At 41.2% G+C, this 17,627-nt stretch overlaps 1 protein-coding gene across 10 annotated transcripts in view; it reads right to left on the bottom strand.

Annotated features, from left to right (window-relative positions):
• The window catches only part of FRMPD4 (FERM and PDZ domain containing 4), a 915,426-nt gene that overhangs the window by 130,818 nt on the left and 766,981 nt on the right, over window positions 1-17,627 (bottom strand). For all 10 annotated transcript variants that reach the window (XM_074391531.1, XM_074391527.1, XM_074391532.1 and 7 more), the window contains 2 exons: window positions 10,509-10,669; window positions 6,116-6,218 (listed from right to left, as the gene is read on the bottom strand). In XM_074391531.1, coding sequence (XP_074247632.1) covers window positions 6,116-6,218; window positions 10,509-10,669 — 264 coding nt within the window. The remainder of the gene's footprint in view (window positions 1-6,115; window positions 6,219-10,508; window positions 10,670-17,627) is intronic.

Genomic DNA, 17,627 nt, shown 5'->3' with positions numbered 1-17,627 from the left:
TGGGATTACAGGTTCACACCACCATAGCAGGCTAATTTTTTTTTTTTTTTTTTTTTTTTTTTTTTTTTAGTAGAGACTGAGTGTCACCATGTTGACCAGGCAGGTCTCAAACTCCTGATCTCAAGCGATCCACCTGCCTTGGCCTCCTAAAGTACTGGAATTACAGATGTGAGTCACCATAACTGGCCCTCTTCCAGTCTTTATAGGCTGGTCTTTATAGACTGGTTTCAGCAGGTAAAGACCTTCTCTTGTTGACTGATGAGATTGTCTCTGCCATTACTGTAGAGGTAGATCATGTGCCTACCACTAGATCTGTAATGGGGTCTTGCAATGGGAGAACCTTGGGAGAGCATGGATCCTATCTCCTACCTGAGTGGACTGGAATACTTCTAGGTTCCTCATTAATTGGGCTGGTGCTAGGCCAAGTTTCCACAGATCATGGGCCTGTTATTAGGTACACAGATCATTGTGGCTTCCACCAGATCCCTGGGAGGGTTACTGTTGGACCACTGGGTGGGTTCCTGAGTAAGAAGAATTGGTCCTAGACTGTGGCTGAGAGGGGCTGGAAATGAGTCATAGGGCTACTTCAGGGTCCACAGTCAAGATCAAGATCCACAGGCCTGCTTCTGCGAACACAGATGGGCATGCCTCCTCATGGTTTCCTGGGTGGGAAGAACTGTGGCTTGCAAGGGCTGGAGCTGGATCACAGTGCTGCTTTAAGATCTGTAGTTGGACCAAGGCTGGCAGGCCTGCCTGTGGTGGCACAAATGGGCATATGACTCAGCAGGTCCCTGGGTGGGGTCAGGGAGGCAGGACTGCTCCTGAACAGCAGATGAGAGCAGCTGAAATTGAGTTTCAGGGCTGTTTCGGGATCTGCAGTTGGATCAAGGTTGCCAAGCCTGCCTCTAGTGCACAGAGGAACCTGTCTCCTTCTGGATCCCTGGACAGGCAGGACCACTCCCTGCCCATGGCTGAGAGGAGCTACACCCAGGTTATAGGGCCACCTGAGGATCCACATTCAGATAGAGATCAGTAGGCCTGCCTGCCTGAGGGGACACAAATGAATATGCATCCCAGAGGGTTTCTGGGTGGGCATGACTGCTCCTAGATTATGGCTGAGAGAGGCTGGAGCTGAATTACAGGGACGTTTCATAAGGTACAGGTCTACCTCTGCGGGTATGAACTGGCCTGTTTCCCAGCAGGTCCATGGACAGGTGGGACTGCTCCCAGACAATGGCTGAGAGAGGCTGGAGCTTGGTCACAAGCCACTTCAGGGTCTACAACTGGGGCCAAGGTCAGCAGATCTGTTATCCAAGGCCAAGTAGGTATGATTCTTCGTAGGCCCCTTGTAGGACCAAGGCCAAACAGGACTGCAGCCAACTCCACAGGGGGATGTGGTTGTTTCTGGGTCTGTATTTGGGATCATAGTCAGTGAGTCTGCCACCAAGGCCTTAGTGGGTCTGCCTTCTCAAAATGGGCCTCCTTGGTCTTGGGCTGCACCAGGGTTTAGTGACCATCTTGGATCTCAAAGCTCCCACAAAGCCACTTTTGTCCATAGGTGGCTGCCAGATTATAGTTGCTGTGGGGGATACCTGTGGGGAACCTCATTTTGCCACCTTGTTAATGTCACTCCCCTATCATTTATTCTTATTTCTTATTACAGTTACTTTCTTATTGAAAGAATACTATTGCTACCCAGGACGGCTCTCCAATTCCCAGGGTATTAGTAACAGAAGGGTGACATGTCTGACAGATGTGAGCAACCCTCTGTAGATAAATAGCCATAGCTATAACACTGCCCATCAATTAGATCAGCAGGAATAATCAACGTAAGTAGTGGCAGAAGGCAGATGGAGGGATAGTTAGCGGCCCTATTACAGGTGTTGGGAGAAAGGGGAATTAGTCTCCAGTTTGACCATTGTACCTTCTTATTATGGGATGGGCAATTTTCCACTTCAACTGCCCTGATAGAAAAGGATAAGATCAAGTTGTTTATGTGGTTGAATCTTCAATGTTAGCATCTGGTGCTGAGGAAGAGGGAGGAAGGGAGACAGCGTGCTCAGAGTCTGCTGCTCCGGCTCTAAAACTGGGACTAACTTTAGGGGAACAAAAAACATTCTAAAATTGTATGCAGAACTTTGTATACATGTGGGTTTTTCTGGATGGAGGGAAAAGTCTATGGCATACCACATTCCCAATTGTACCTCTAATCCAAAAAGGTTCCTGCACTCGGTCTAACAGGAGCTAGTAGATTTATGTTGCTGCCTTGAAGGACCAAATTTTGAGGTTGTGATTCAGGACAGCCACCTAGGCAATGGATTTTTTAAATATCTGCAGGTTGGAAAGTGAGTGTTCATCAGGAAGGTCTGGGGTTTTCAGGGTCAAAGAAAAGATCTATTTTACAACTCCCTTCTCATGCATAAACCTGCTTTTCCACTTCGCATTGATGGCTACTCTTTACCACCATCAATAACATCCTTTAACATACCATCCATCTCCAGCAAACATTCCTACCAAATACTACCCTCGTCAACAGACTTGTCCTGTCATAAATATAGGGAAATTAATTAGAAGTCTTCTCCTCAAGGGCAAGAATCATGCCTATGTATCTATGTATGCTCAGTGCCTTACATGATGTCTGTTAATCCTCAATACTTCTTTGTGGAAGTCAAATGAATTTAATTGGGCCAGCCAGCCTTGGGAGTGGGAAGGCAGGACACAATTCATAATGATTCTATGGGAAGTAATACTCCTTAGTTCTTAAAAATAAAATTTTGGAGAGTGCTTCAAGGTAATTAGTCTAATTGTGAAAAGAAAGCCATTCTTAGATACTTTTAAAGAAGAAAGATATGGTAATTTGTAAAGGGCATGGATTCTTCAAAGATTTTGCTCCTCATACACTATAAAGTCTGAGTTAGAGTTAACAACTTAGAAGACTATGAAGTGAACAGAACTCATCTAATTTCAGTGCAGCAATTATAGCTTTTCGAGACTACATGAAAAACCAAAATGTCGTTAGTATAGCAGTAAATTGGTTTCTGCGAAATTTTTTCATTTTCACAAGAAAAGAATACTTTTCTATAATAGAGTAACCCAATGATAAGAAAAATAATCCACCAAGAAACAAATGTATCTGGGAACAAAAAATGATCCATGGACACATTCTGTGATGGGATAAAAGGAACAAAACAGGACTACACCACTAAAGCCAGTAAATGGATGCCAATTTTTAAAGAGAGAAATTTACAGTGTTATCAAAATGATGAGTGTTTTTTCCCAATTTACTTAGCGGCTCAGAAAATGGGATGTTTTTTTATTATACAGAAAGGGAATTTATCTTGTGTAAGATATAGACCTCGAAACATATATCAGCTTAGGGGCCCAGTAAAAAGGGGATTATTTTACAAGAGTTAAATGTTTAGGTTAGTACACATTATGGCAGACAGATGACCAAGCTTATGGGAAGGCATAGGAATATTTTCTAATGTGTGATCATTTTCATTAGTGAGACATACATTACATTAACACTATGGTTTAATAAGAGTGAAAAGGTTGTGAGCCAGATAGTTTCTGTTGCAACTACTCAACTCTGCTGTTGTAGCAGGAAAGAAGACATAGATCAAATGTAAATGAGCAAACATGGCTATACCCACCAAAATATTTATGGATACTAAAATCTGAATTTTATATGATTTCCATGTCTCACAAAATATATTTTTCAACTTTTAAAAAATGGTTTAAAAAACCCTACCTTTCTTAGCTGAGGGATTTTGCAAAAACATGTGGCAGGCTGGATTTGAACTTGGAACTGTTTGCCATCCTCTCTTTTAACTGGTTCTTTTTATTATACGTAAAGTTCTACAGAGAGCGCTTTGTTTACAGATATGCCATTTTCTTCTACAAGCATTAAACCAGAAAGAAAATATCTGCTTCATAAATATTTTTACATGTCCCTGGAAGAATTGCTAGGAAATGATCACACTTTCAGATAGGTTTTTCTCTGTCACTGTCCTACAGCAGGCAATTAAATCACAGCCAACCTAAACACAGACATTTTATTTCTTCTATCATCCTCCAAGCACAGAAATCAATAGTGCTAATCACAGAGGTACACACCTAGGGTACAACAAAATGTCCACGCAACTTCTGCCATCAAGCCCAAACATGGCACTCCAGGATGCAATCTAATAGAAGGTTCAGAGCCTGCCTAGATGAGGCGTGCCCTTGCTGACACCCACACGCTTCTCAAGAGAGAAGTTATTCCAAATGAACACTGCTGCTCCCTCCCAAGGGCTCTTACATACAGACTCTTTCCCTGTTCTGGCTCCCCTTGTCCACAGAAAGATTGGAGACGTTCCCAGATCTTGTTCCTGATGCACAGTGAATATGACACAAGGCTCAGTGTCTGCTCCTGTGTAAGACCATTCTTTGGAGATCTGGATGCCCCGGAAGTAAAGGTATGACTTTTCTAGTCATCTGGGAACTAAGCCCAGATGAAGTAGAGTGACCATTCAGCCCAGGCTGAAATAGAGTGACTGTCTTAGTCTGTTAGAGCTGCTATAACAAAATACCTGACACTGGGTAATTCACAAATAATTGAAACTTACTTCTCACAGTTCTGGAGGAAGTGAAGTCCAAGATCTTCCAGAAGATTTGGTGTTTGGTAAAGGCCCCATTACTCAAAGATGGCATTTTGTCACTGTGTCTTTACATGGGAGAAGGAGCAAGGCAATTCTCTTCAACCTTTTATAAGGATACCAATCCCATTCATGATGGCAGAGACCGAATGACTTAATCACTTCCCTAAAGGCCCCATTTCTTAATACAAATCACATTGGGTATTAGGTTCTAACATACAAATTTTGGGGGGACACTAACATTTAGACCATAGCAGTGACCAACCATTCCAGGACTGAGGAGGTTTTCCTGGGACATGGGCCTTTTACATGCTAAAACTGGGATGACTGCTTATACTAAAAGTGAGTGCCTTCTCTTTCTATTTCTCTTTTTGGCCCGCTCCCAGTTCTTCCAAGAGTTCTTGACCCTCCAGAATCTCTTTGTGAAGCAAAAGCTGAACTAGGCTTGAGAAAAAACTTTCTCTGAAAGACCCCAGAAATACTCCACTTAATCCGTTTCCCAAAGTACAGATGGATTAGGTTGGTACAAAAGTAACTGCTGTTTTTGTGATTGGAAGTAACGGCAAAAATCGCAATTACTTTTGCACCAACCTAATACTTTTTGTAATGAGTGAGCATAAATGTTAGGAAATCCCCTCTTCAGTGAAAAGTGTTCTGATAACCTCAGCTTTGGCTTCAATCTTGGCTGAAAATATCAGTTTATAAAAGACAAATGTTATGTCTCCTTATTCCTTAACACTCCCATAGCATGAATGAATCCATTCATGTGATAGGCCCAGCATCTTCATTTGAAAAACTTGTAAAGATCTCTTTTTCTGTAAATTCAGTAAGGAGGTATAACTCCAGTGGGCTTCTAAGGGAGTTCCTGACCAATATTTTTAACACAAAACACATTTTCTGGTGCCCCATTAAGAATATCACATAACAAACTACTGACATCTACAATAAAACTAAACCAATAAACCAAGTGTGTTTTATAAACTCTTAGCCTTGACCTAATCATCCTATCGCTACATTAGATAATCTCAAAATTCAGTAATGCAGCACTTAGTAAAATATGAAGTATCAGTGAACTGTATGTTTGTATATCCATGGGATTATGTAGATAAAATTACTTATCACTTACGGTGAATTCAGGTATTGCATTTTGATCTCCCTGATTAAGAAAAATCAATGTGTTAGTAATTCTGGAAGGAATAAAATACAACCTTTGGATATAGGAGTCATAAAAATTTTCAACTGAAGCATATGTACCCTCAGTGTTAACAGAAAGTGGACAATGAGGTATTTTGTGTTTATGGAGCATGTGTTTTTATACTACAGGTCAGTGTCAGCAGCATTTTCAATGATGTGAATGTGTTGGCTTGTGTTTCTGTCCTAAATTGTCCCACAGGAGGCTCTTCCTCTGCTAGTTCAGATCTCAGAGCTGTGCAGCAGCCCTTCAAGGCAGACAGGACACAGGTGAATGACTCACCCACCTGACCAGATCGATGACCCGCTCTCTGGGTGCAGCACTGACCGGTTCATCATTAATCATTACAATCTGATCTCCCGGGATCAGCTTGCCTTCCGAGGGGCCACCTGGAAGCAAAGCAGAATGAAGCACAGGTAAGAAAAACATTGGCAACCCATGCTAAGCCTCCTCCCCTGATCATGAGTCACTGTGAGCAAATGGTGCTAACAGCAAAACCGAAACACAGCCACACTTGGGCGTTCTTTGGACATTTCTGAGGCCCGGGCTATACCCTGACCAATTAAATAAGAATCTTTCGGGGTGGGACCCAGGCATCCACATTTTTCTAAAACTTTACAAGCAAGGTCGAGACTCAGTCTAGCAGCGCTTCCCACACTTTATGGTGAATCACCTGGGGATCTTGTTACCCTGCAGGGGTGCAGGGTGAGATAATGCATTTCGCGCATACACAAGGCAATGGATCACGAGGTCAAGAGATCGAGACCATCCTGGTCAACATGGTGAAACCCCGTCTCTACTAAAAATACAAAAAATTAGCTGGGCATGCTGGCGCGTGCCTGTAATCCCAGCTACTCAGGAGGCTGAGGCAGAATTGCTTGAACCCAGGAGGCGGAGGTTGCGGTGAGCCAAGATCGCGCCATTGCACTCCAGCCTGGGTAACAAGAGCGAAACTCCGTCTCAAAATAAATAAATAAATAAATTCTTGGCCTAGTAACTTCATGGAATACTATTATCCCTTCCTTCCATATAATGAGATAATTGAGGTTCACACACGTTAAAGATTTGACTTGAAGGTAGGTCTAGATCTTAGCTTGGACTCTTGCAAGTTTAGAATGGCCAGCGTCTCCTTTGAACTTGCTCCTGTAATTCAGAACCTAGTCACTGCCAGGTCTCTTGACACATAAACTTAAAATCACATTTGTGTGAAGCATACATCTGTATTCAAGTAAGACCTAAAAACAATTACCTGGATTGAGCTCTAGACATGTGTAATTACCTCCCCAATGTTGATATGGTAGCATATGGTACTATAATTTTAACTATATTTCCACAGGTCTGACACTGGGTGATAGGTGCAGCTGAAAAGTTATCGTTCAAATATTATTGCTATTACTTCATTTAGTAATTGAAATGAGCACTTCATAACCAGAACACGGAACTGAAAGTAATTCAGTTGTTTTCTATCCACCCGGACACTAGGCATATATGTCACTTAAGCTGTAGCATAAATTCGTCTTCCTTCTGCAAAGTAAAAGAGTAGGGGAACCTTAACATGTCCTTGTATCAGTGATAGAAAATATTCATTTTACATATGTGGTATTCAGTGTTCGCATGCATAAGGAATTCAGAAAAACCACTTGGGAAACTTACTGTAAGTATTAAATGATGTGCAAGCAATCACTCAAATTTAGTCAAACAAGTGGTTAGAAATCAAATGCTGGTCAAATACAGAAAAATTTTCAAAGTAACTGAAGGATCAATGTTAACTACTCTAATAAGAAAGCCACTCTCAGATTCATATACTCTTACATTTGACCTGTGCTTTTTGATCAAATGAAACTATCCTTGTCTAATCAAGCAACTTTAATCAAGAATTCTGGAGAAGGAACACACTGTCCCATCCAAAATACAAAAGAGTAGCACAGTTCAAGAGAACCGTCTCATGGCCTTCACTTGGAAGTCTGGATTGCCTACTATAGAAAATCTAGTCACGCACTGAAATCACTTGGTACTTCTGTAGAGTCATTTTTATGAGAGATACAGCTTGTATGACCAGGAATTTCACTCATAAAAATAACTGGAAATAGTAATCTTTGACCTTTGTTTTTACTTTTTTTCTGCTCTTCTCAAAATTGTATAACAGTAGGTATTAGTGTCTTTGAAGTTAAGGAGAATTGAGGGCAAAGAAGGAGAGAGGTTGTAGGCAGTGAGATGATACAAAAATAAATAAATAAAAACAAGACTCTGAATCTCCACTCAGCTTCTGGGAAGACACATACTTTGGATAATCTCATAATCAGAAGTATTAGAGTATCCCAATATTATAAAACAGCATGCCAAATATTATTCCATTTAGAAAAAATGTGTGTACATACATATACACATCTACATATATGTTTTACATATGTATAAAATATATTATCTGATATGTAATACATATGTGTGCTTATGTATGCATGGAATTATCTCTACTATACATATTATCTCTGTCTACATCAATAATGGCTATCTCTTGGTAGTAGGAATTCAGGTTTTTTTTTTTTTTTTACTTTCTCTTTTATACTATCTACATTGTTTCTATTTTTGTTTTACTTTACAAAGCATGTTAACAAAAGAAGCAACAAATCTGTTTTGAGAATTCTCAATTGTGTCAAGCTCAACAATCCTACACAGAGAACTAAAATGTGATCTATATTTAATGAAATAAAAAACTTTAGCAGATAACACAAGTCTAAAGTGGTTAATTATTTGGGGTGCTTGCCCTGGGGCATATTATGTCAAAAGATTGAAAAATAAAAAATTAAATCAAATTTAAACATCTATATCAGGACGCTAGTTGGCTTGTTTCCCTTAATTGAGAGGCTCAACTGGCCAAACTTTTTAGAGTTAAATAATGATAACAAGAAAAATAAACATCTACGGAAAGACCAGGATGTACCCAGCACTCTTCTAATTTATTGTATCCTTTCCATATCCCTACAAAGTAGATCCTACTCTGATCCCCATTATACAGAGGCTGTAGAGAATTTACTTCAAACTGAAGTGCAGGGAATTTCACATGGAAGCTAAAAAGTCTAAAAAGGGGCAGAAGTAGGAGGGAGACTCAGGCAGTCTGATGGCAGAGTCTGCGATCTTACGTGTAGTACTTCACTGCTGAACTCTTACTGATTTGCAAAATCCTGGAAAGAAAGGACACGGAAGCTAATTTCCTTTTTTTCTGAAAATAAATCCAATATGAGTCCATTACAGTAAGCATACAAATATATACAATAAATAAATAATAAAAGCACGTTGTTTCTGCAAAGGCAAAGACAACCCACTTCAGCTGATTGTATCATAGTCCATTGTATTCAGCTGTGTTGACAGTGGAACATCTGTATACTCTAATGTGAATGATCAAGGGAAAGTACATTAATATCTAACATTGTAGAATTTTAAAGATTTGACATGTACTGTATTAGTCAGCATTTGCTATATAACAAATCACCCCAAAGCTCAATAGGTGTCCAATGATTATTTCTTCTCATGCTTATGGGTCTTCAGGGTAATCGCAGACTGGTTGATTTCAGCCTGGCTTAGCTGTACAGTTCTGTACCAAACTGCAGACGAGGCTGTACTTGGCTCCCCACTGCAGGCTTATTGCCTCATGTGTTCATTATGGGACTCAGGTGGAAGAGGTCACAGCTACCTGGAGAAATCTCTCTCTCTCTCTCTCTGTATTTTTTTTGAGACAGGATCTCACTCTGTCGCCCAGGCTGGAGTACAGTAGTGCAATCTCAGCTGACTGCAACCTCCACTTCCTAGGTTCAAGTGATTCTCATGCCTCAGCCTCCCAAGTAGCTGGGACAGCAGGCATGTGCCACCATGCTTGGCTAATTTTTTGTCTTTTTAGTAGAGATGGGATTTTTCCATGTTGGCCAGTCGCCTGCCACCATGCTTGGCTCATTTTTTGTGTTTTTAGTAGAGATGGGATTTTGCCATGTTGGCCAGTGTGGTCTCGAATTTCTGGCCTCAAGTGATCCACCAGCCTTGGTTTCCCAAAGTACTGGGATTACAGACATAAGCCATCATGCCCAGCCAAACACTCCCTTCTTCCAGCCATGGCAGAAGCTCAGGAAACAAGATCAACAGCACAAACATGTCTCAAGCCTTTGCTTATGTCATTTTGCTAATATGCCATTGGCCAATGTCAATCACCTGGTCCAGCCCAACAGCAATGGAGTATGGATTTCCCTTTATTCTGCCTCTAATGAGAAGGGAGGGGAATGCACAGTTGTAAAATAATCTAACTACCCCAACGACTCAATCCTACTGTAACCACTTCCTATTTCTTTTTTTTTTTTTTTTTTTAACTAAGGAGTTCATGATGAGCTTACTACAATACAGTACAGTGCCTGCCTCTTATTGTCTGCATTCATAAGGTAAGAAGTGGGTCATTTCCATGATGATAGATGATGGCTCAGTATTTTACTGAGTCAGGTGATAATGATGGATTTGGCAGTTTAAAACCTAGTTTGAGGAGGCATTTCTGTCCCTCTGGTGAAGTGACTCTATCCAAGTTTTGGAAAAACATACCCAGCTTCCACAGCCTGGACACTTATGAGACTGAATAGTAGTCATTCTGGCAGGGTGTGGCAGACAGTCCCAGGAAACCAAGTCCAGGATTGGGTACTTACCTGGTGTTACTGAGCGAACGACCACTGGCTTTTCACTCCCTGCCACAAAACCAAACCCCAGCACGGGGTCCCTTCTCATCTCCACCTTCCGAGGAGCCGGAGGGATGATTTGGCAGCTCTCTAACCGAGGGTCGTCAAAAGGGATTGCCTGTGTCATGTGACTGTGGAGAAAGCACATACAAGAGAAACAAGGCATCAATGTATGTCTTAGGCATTAGCCTCGCAATCATATTCTCTTTAATTTCAAAACCTATCTTTTGGTAGAGAGTGAGAAAGATCTGGGGAGACCCATAGTCATGCTTCTTTCATGGCCTACTTGCTGGGCCACTTTTGCGTTGGGTTTTTGCATTGGCTGTTCCTCCCACCTGGAATGCCTATCCTGCAGATATGTGTATGTCCCAGCCTCACCTCTCTCAAGCTCTTGCTCACATGTGATCTTCTTGAAGAGGACTATCCTGGCCATACATTTCAGAAATGCAACCCGCTCCCCAACATGCCCGATCCCCTTTACACTCTTCTACTTACTTTTTCCCCATAGCACTAATCACATGCTAATGTGCTGTAGAATACAGTTGGCTCTTGAACAACACAGGTTTGAGCTGCACAGGTCCACTTACACATGGATTTTCTTCCTCTTCTGCCACCCCTAAGACAGCAAGACCACCCCCTCTTCCACCTCCTCCTCCTTAACATATTCAATGTGAAGACGATGAGGATGGAGACCTTTATGATGATCTATTTCTACTTAATGATTAATAAATACATTTTCTCTTCCTTATGAATTTCTTAATAACATTTTCTTTTCTCTAACTTTATTGTAAGAATACAGCATACGAGTATAATGCATATGATATACAAAATATGTTTTAATCAACTGTTATGTTATTGGTAAGACTTCTGGTCAACAGTACCCTATCAGTAATTGAGTTTTGAGGACATCCAAAGTTATATGTGGATTTCTGACTGCATGTGGGGTTGGCACCCCGAAGCCCCACATGCAAGGGTCAACTGTATACTTAATCTTGTTTGAGGGTAAACTGTACACTTAATCTTATGGTTATTTTTATTGTTTTGCCTTCTACACTGCAGCATATATTGTATGAGGGCAAGGAACTTGGTTTTATTCACTGATTTATTTCAGGTACCTAGAACAATATCTGGCACACAGTAGATTCTCAATTAATACTTAAATTAATAAGTAGAGAAAAAGAGATTTGTGAAAAGCTATCAAGTTATAACTGATATGTTGAGAAACAGCCTCAGAGGGTTTTAGACATTTAGAGGGTAATACCTATGGCTTCTGGCCCCAGTAAAATTGGGGATTATTTTGGTGGTGACATATTATCCTGTTGCCAAATGCATCTCCCTTTCCAAAGAAGTTGAGAACTTAGCTCCTGGCATTTGTTTTACGGAAAGATTTTCAAGTGATTCAAATGAATCTTTAACACCTAAACTTCAGAAGTTGTATCAATAATCCCAACTTGAAAATTGTATAGCATTCAAAAATTTTCAGAATGCTTCCACAGATACCTAATTTGATCCACAAATTGAGAATGAGGGGGCAGAACTAGTATTATTTTGTGCATTTTACCAATAACAAAACTGAGATGAAAATACTGTTTTACTGTCACTAAGGGCCCGTGGTCAAAGATCCACTCCCATGACTCTTAATTTTCACTCATGCACATTATCCAAGGCAGTCTTCTTTCGTGGAAGAGTTATTAGTCCGAACAATAGAAATCTCCTTAATGTAATGTAAGCTAAGATTATTTCGATGACATGGGTTTGATTCAATTTTCTCTATATGCAATCTTCTTCAATAAGTAAAAGAAGATCATTTAAAAATGACTTGGAAGATGTTACTCTACACACCATCTGGACAACATATTGTTCAATGTAATAAAGAAAGATAGCAAGAAGGAATCCTGTTGTCTTTCTGTGTAATTAATAAGAATTAGGTAAGGTCAATGAACACCTCCCAAGATCTGTCCTTTAGGTATATATCACTATCTAGGAAAATAAACATATAAAAGCATTTTAAACAGAAAGGAAGTGACTTTTTAACTTAGCTGCTTGGGAGGTGGAACGATAGGAAAAAGAGAAGCATTCGTTGAGAACTAACATGTTGTGCACCATGTGCTGACACTCATCTGTTACCTTATTTCATTCTTAAAATTCCCCTATGATGGAGGCAGTTTTACCCCACTCACATTCCTTCTTTGCAAATGCCAAGAGAGAAAAATAACTTGGCTGAGGTCACACTCTTCTCAGGTGTAAGCCAGGTGCAATCCAAACCAGGTCTTCTGATTTGAAGTGTGGTGCACACCAGATAATTTGCAGGAATAGTGCAAAATGAAAATGTGGAGGCTTTCATTCAAACATGACTAACTTCAAGACAGCAGAACATTAAACCCAGCCCAGGGTCCTAGGTCACTGCATGGGTCACACAGCCATGATGCTGGCCGTGCTAGTGTGATATCCTCAATGTCCCACCATCATTCTATTAACAGAAAAGTCTAGGCTGAGACTGGTGGCACTATAGGGTGGGTTCAGGTGTTTTTCTGCACCCAGAGATTAGACATGGCTACCATGATATGATATATTCTTGGGATGGATGAAGAGAGGTGGGCAGAACTCAGGTGGGCAGGAGATCAGATGGAGGGGCCTGGATGTCAGAGGACAGAATTCTAGACCCTGAGTAGGCCAGCAAAAGCAATGCAGAGTGAGCCCGAGTGACCAGGGTAAGAGCCTCAGACAAGACCCCAGGCTGGGAGGCACTAAGACACAGGGAAGAAGTGGGGAGGCCAGGGACACCAGGAAGACCTCTGATACTTCCACAGTGGGCCCCAATGGGTGGGAAGTTGACCTTCAGACATTGATCCCTCCTGGACCTGAAATAGGTACAGCTGGGCATGCCTGGAGGAGAATGGTGTCACCTAGGCATGGTGGACACTTTAGTTCTCTGGTCTCCTCTGTAAGAAAGCACCATCTCAGAGCATGCCATTTTTGAGCCACATCTGAAAACGATTCCATCCTTTTATCTCCAGATGACAGAAGGGAGGGAAAGAAGAAAGGAAGAAAGGGAGGGAAGAGGAAAAGTTAAACTCGTGGAGCCTGGCCCTGGATTCTGGGTTTTTGCCAGTTTCCACAGCAGATATAAAATTAAGGAAGGTAAAGTTTGCTCAAGCTAGGTGACTTGCTAGTGGCTGCATGTGTTTTAGAACCGAGGTTGGCACAACTCTCGATTCCAAGCACAGAGAGGGACTGAGGAAGGCTTTTCCTTCTGCTGTTGCTGGCTCTCTGAAAAGCTTAAGGCAGTGTTTCCCAAACTTTGCGGCACATTAGAATGACTCAGGGAGCATTTCAAAACTCCTAATGCCTGGGTTACATTCCAGACTGACCATATCAGAATATCTGAGATGGGAAACAGGATCAGTTTTTTAAAAATCTCCAGGTGATTCCCAAGTCCAGCAAAGTTTGAGAACCACCCACTTGCCTAGAGAAGGGTAGTACAGTACGCCCTCCAGACAACAGAAAAAGAGAACACAATGTCCCTGATTATCTCCTCTAGCACACACTGTAAATATACATTAAAATATTTAAAACACCTGTAACTTGATTACCTTCCTCCCACCACAGGAACAAGTAATAGTATCGAATGCATCATTCATTCAATAACTATTATGTTATTCTTTTATTGATACCTGACATTTATTAAACATTAATTTCATGCTAAGCATTGTCTGTTCTAAATGCTTTCCATATGCTAGTTCATTTAATTCTGCAAAACAACTCCACAATGCACTCATTTGTTCATTTAGTCAATTTGTAAAACGCCCACTGGATTCTCAGTTCTGGGATTACACTAAGAAAGCAAGCAGACAAAAAAGTGTTCACGCTAGTGTTCAGAGACAAAGAAGAAACTAATACATTCGTAAAACAGATGGAAGAGCAAGTCATTGTAAACACTAAGGAGAAAAATAATGCAGGGAGGAAAGATAGAGAGCTGAGTGTGTGCAGTGGGTGGGTGACGGTGCTGTAATGATCAGCACTGGTCAGGAAACATTTCGGGGTGAGCACTTCCAACAGAGGGACCAGGAAGCACCAAGGTCCTGAGGCATAACTTGCCTGATGTGAGCCTGCCCAGGAACAATCTGAAGGCTTCTGGCACAGGTAAAGATGTGGGGTTGGAGGCAGGGTGGTGAGGGGTAAAGAAGGGATGTGTAGGAAGGGCGCAGATCACACAGGCTCTTGGATAGTCTTCTGTTCTGAGTGGAACAAGCAGCCATGTGATCCAGCTGCCCTGCTGATGACAGGACATGGTACTGGTAGAAGCATTTCGGGGGCCATGACATCAATCCCTGAGGGTGGTGGCTTGGACCAGGGTGAGAGTGGCAGTAGCTGCAGCAATTGTTGGGCTTTTAGTATCTTTGGAACCCACCCTGACAGACCAGAGGTGGGACTCCTACTCTGGAACCATTTTCTGGCACACACTAGACGTTCCCAGTGAGGAGGAACCTATGAGCATGCTGCTTAATGCAAATCTCACGTCCTGATGTATCCACATTATGGGAGATATTTTTCTCTTCAAGTAGGTGACACTTTCTAGTTTGTACAAGAAACAAATACATGCCGAGTTACAGTACGAGTATGAAAACTGATATGATCAATTGGTGAGAGACTTTGGAGCCAGACTGCCTGTATTCAAATCCTGACTCCCCAACTTCCTAGTGATGTGACCTGCGCAAATTACTCCATCATTCTGTATTTTAGTTTTCTCATCTGTAAAATGGTAAAAATGATCATAACAAGTTCATAAGATAGTTGTGAACACTGAATGAATAAACATAAGGCACTCAGCAAAATGTAAGCACATAGTAAGCACATCAGAAAGCATTGGCTGGAATGTTCACACTTATAAATAGGAGCTAGACGGTAAGAACACATGGACACATAGAGGTTACAACACACACACTGGGGCCTACTTGAGGGTGGTGAGTGGGAGAAGGGAGAGGATCAGGAAAAGTAACTAATGAGTACTAGGCTTAATACCTGGGTGATGAAATAATCTGTGCAACAAACCCTCATGACATAAGTTTTCCTGTGTAACAAACCTGCACATGTACCCTTGAACTTAAAATAAAAGTTAAAAACAAAGTATTGATTGTTATTTTCATCTCCGGAGATCAATGATTAGAAAGGAGTCTGTTTCAGACATTATGAACTCATTCAGTCTTAAAATATGAAAATAAACTCAACAACATTTAAAATATTGCAGCCCAGCTTTCTTACTAAAATGCCTCACAAATCCTACGTGAGCTCTGAGGCTTTCAATTTGAAAAATCCTATCAAATGCAATGACACAATAAATACAAACATAGATTGATATACACAAGGCAACACTGTACCAGAACACAAAAGAATAAGAGAAGGTAGAAGAAAATCCAGGTGCTCTGGTGACGGAGTCGCTGTTAATATGTTTTTCTTAACCGTGTTTCTAGACCATTAAGTGACTATTGAACACAGTGCCATGAGCAAGCCTGAGTCTTGAAGGAAATAAGAATCACTGATGATGTTCTGTAATTAGGGGTGACACATGCATCGGCCCTTTCAACCTCAGAGGCTGCCATTCTCTCTGCGAACAGAAGCTTACATTGGCCTGTATTTCTTCATTTTTTTCCCCTACCCAAATAAGACCTGAAATACAACCAAATGTGTACTTTGTGGTCACTGCTTGGTCTAGCGTTGTCATCTTTGCTAATGATTTTTTTGATTACTTTTGTTTTGCTTGCATGTTGAGGATACGCTTCCAACGACATTCTCATCTTCTTTCTCAACAGGTTATATTTTTGGAATAAATTATCTAAAAATAACCCCCATCTCTTTTCTAGTAAGAATGATCCCTACTAGCATGTTCCCCATGAAACATCATTTGTCCCTCTGTATCAAGGCAAGCAGTTTTTGGCTCTGTACTTGCAAGATTTTTTTTAAATAAAGATGCTTGTGTACTTTTATAATGAGCTGAAAAAGTAACATTTTTTTTTTAACCTGCTGAACATGCGTCAGTGAATTCTGATGCTCAGACTAGAAGTATACAACTGATAAGCTATTCAAACCTCCATCCTCTGTCCACAACCTTCCCTAAAAAACACATAGATAGGTCAGGAGTCTATGACCCGAGAATACAGAGTATATTAATTGAAATGGGAAATGTGTCCATCAAGATAAAGTGAGCAATCTTCTTGTTTCTGACAGATTTCATTTCAAAAGGAATGACAGAAATCCTGCTGCCTAACTCACCATAACAAAAGGAAAGGGCTTTCCTTGAACTCCTGGAGCCCTTCTTTCTCAGCAGAAATAAAACACTGATACACCCTATGCATCACAAAGAATTGCTTTGACTAGTAGAAAGCACCCTGTGTGAAAACCTAAAGTCATTCCAGTTTTTGATGCTCTCATTAAAGCCAGCAAAGTCCCTTTCAAAATATGTGCTGAGTGGAAGGATTCTGGAAGGAAAATCCAAGTTTAGAAGCCATTACCTTTGGTGTGGAGGTTAAAGAATCTAGGAAGATGATGGCACGTAGGCTACCTGGGTCGTTAAGACTGGATCACAAATGGGTATAACTACTTATGGTGTATAAACATTTTGGTGCCCGAGTTATGCTTGAGGGCATTGGTGATGTTAGCTTTCAGTGGTGACCAGCTATGATTACAGGAGAGGACCAAGGATCAATATATGCTCTTATCTTGGCAGCACTGGTCTGTGTGGTAGACTGACTTAGTCTTGATTTGCTCCCTAGGTCACAATTTGCCACCAGATGCCACATTCCTTTCCACACCTCCCTACTATACACAGTGCATGTTTCTCCACCCCTTGACTCTGTTAACATCTTATTGCCCTAAGCAAGTCCTATGATGGGGCCCAGATGTGACAAGTAAAATATATTAATGTGTTTGGGTATCTGTTCTTAATGCTCACCATTGTCACCAGAAGGCCTTCTCAAGGCAGGTGCTGCCCTTTCAGCCTGGTCTCTAGAATGAACACGTGGATCTGACCAGAGCCTGTATCTCATTGAGATGCTAAGTGTAGCAGAGCTGCCTGGGCCCCCAGCCTAGATC

The sequence above is a fragment of the Saimiri boliviensis genome, chromosome X (genome assembly GCF_048565385.1).
Source record: "Saimiri boliviensis isolate mSaiBol1 chromosome X, mSaiBol1.pri, whole genome shotgun sequence".
Classification (NCBI taxonomy): Eukaryota; Metazoa; Chordata; class Mammalia; order Primates; family Cebidae; genus Saimiri; species Saimiri boliviensis.
The sequence above is the reverse complement of the archived record's forward strand: the minus strand, read 5'-3'. Positions and strand labels throughout refer to the sequence as shown.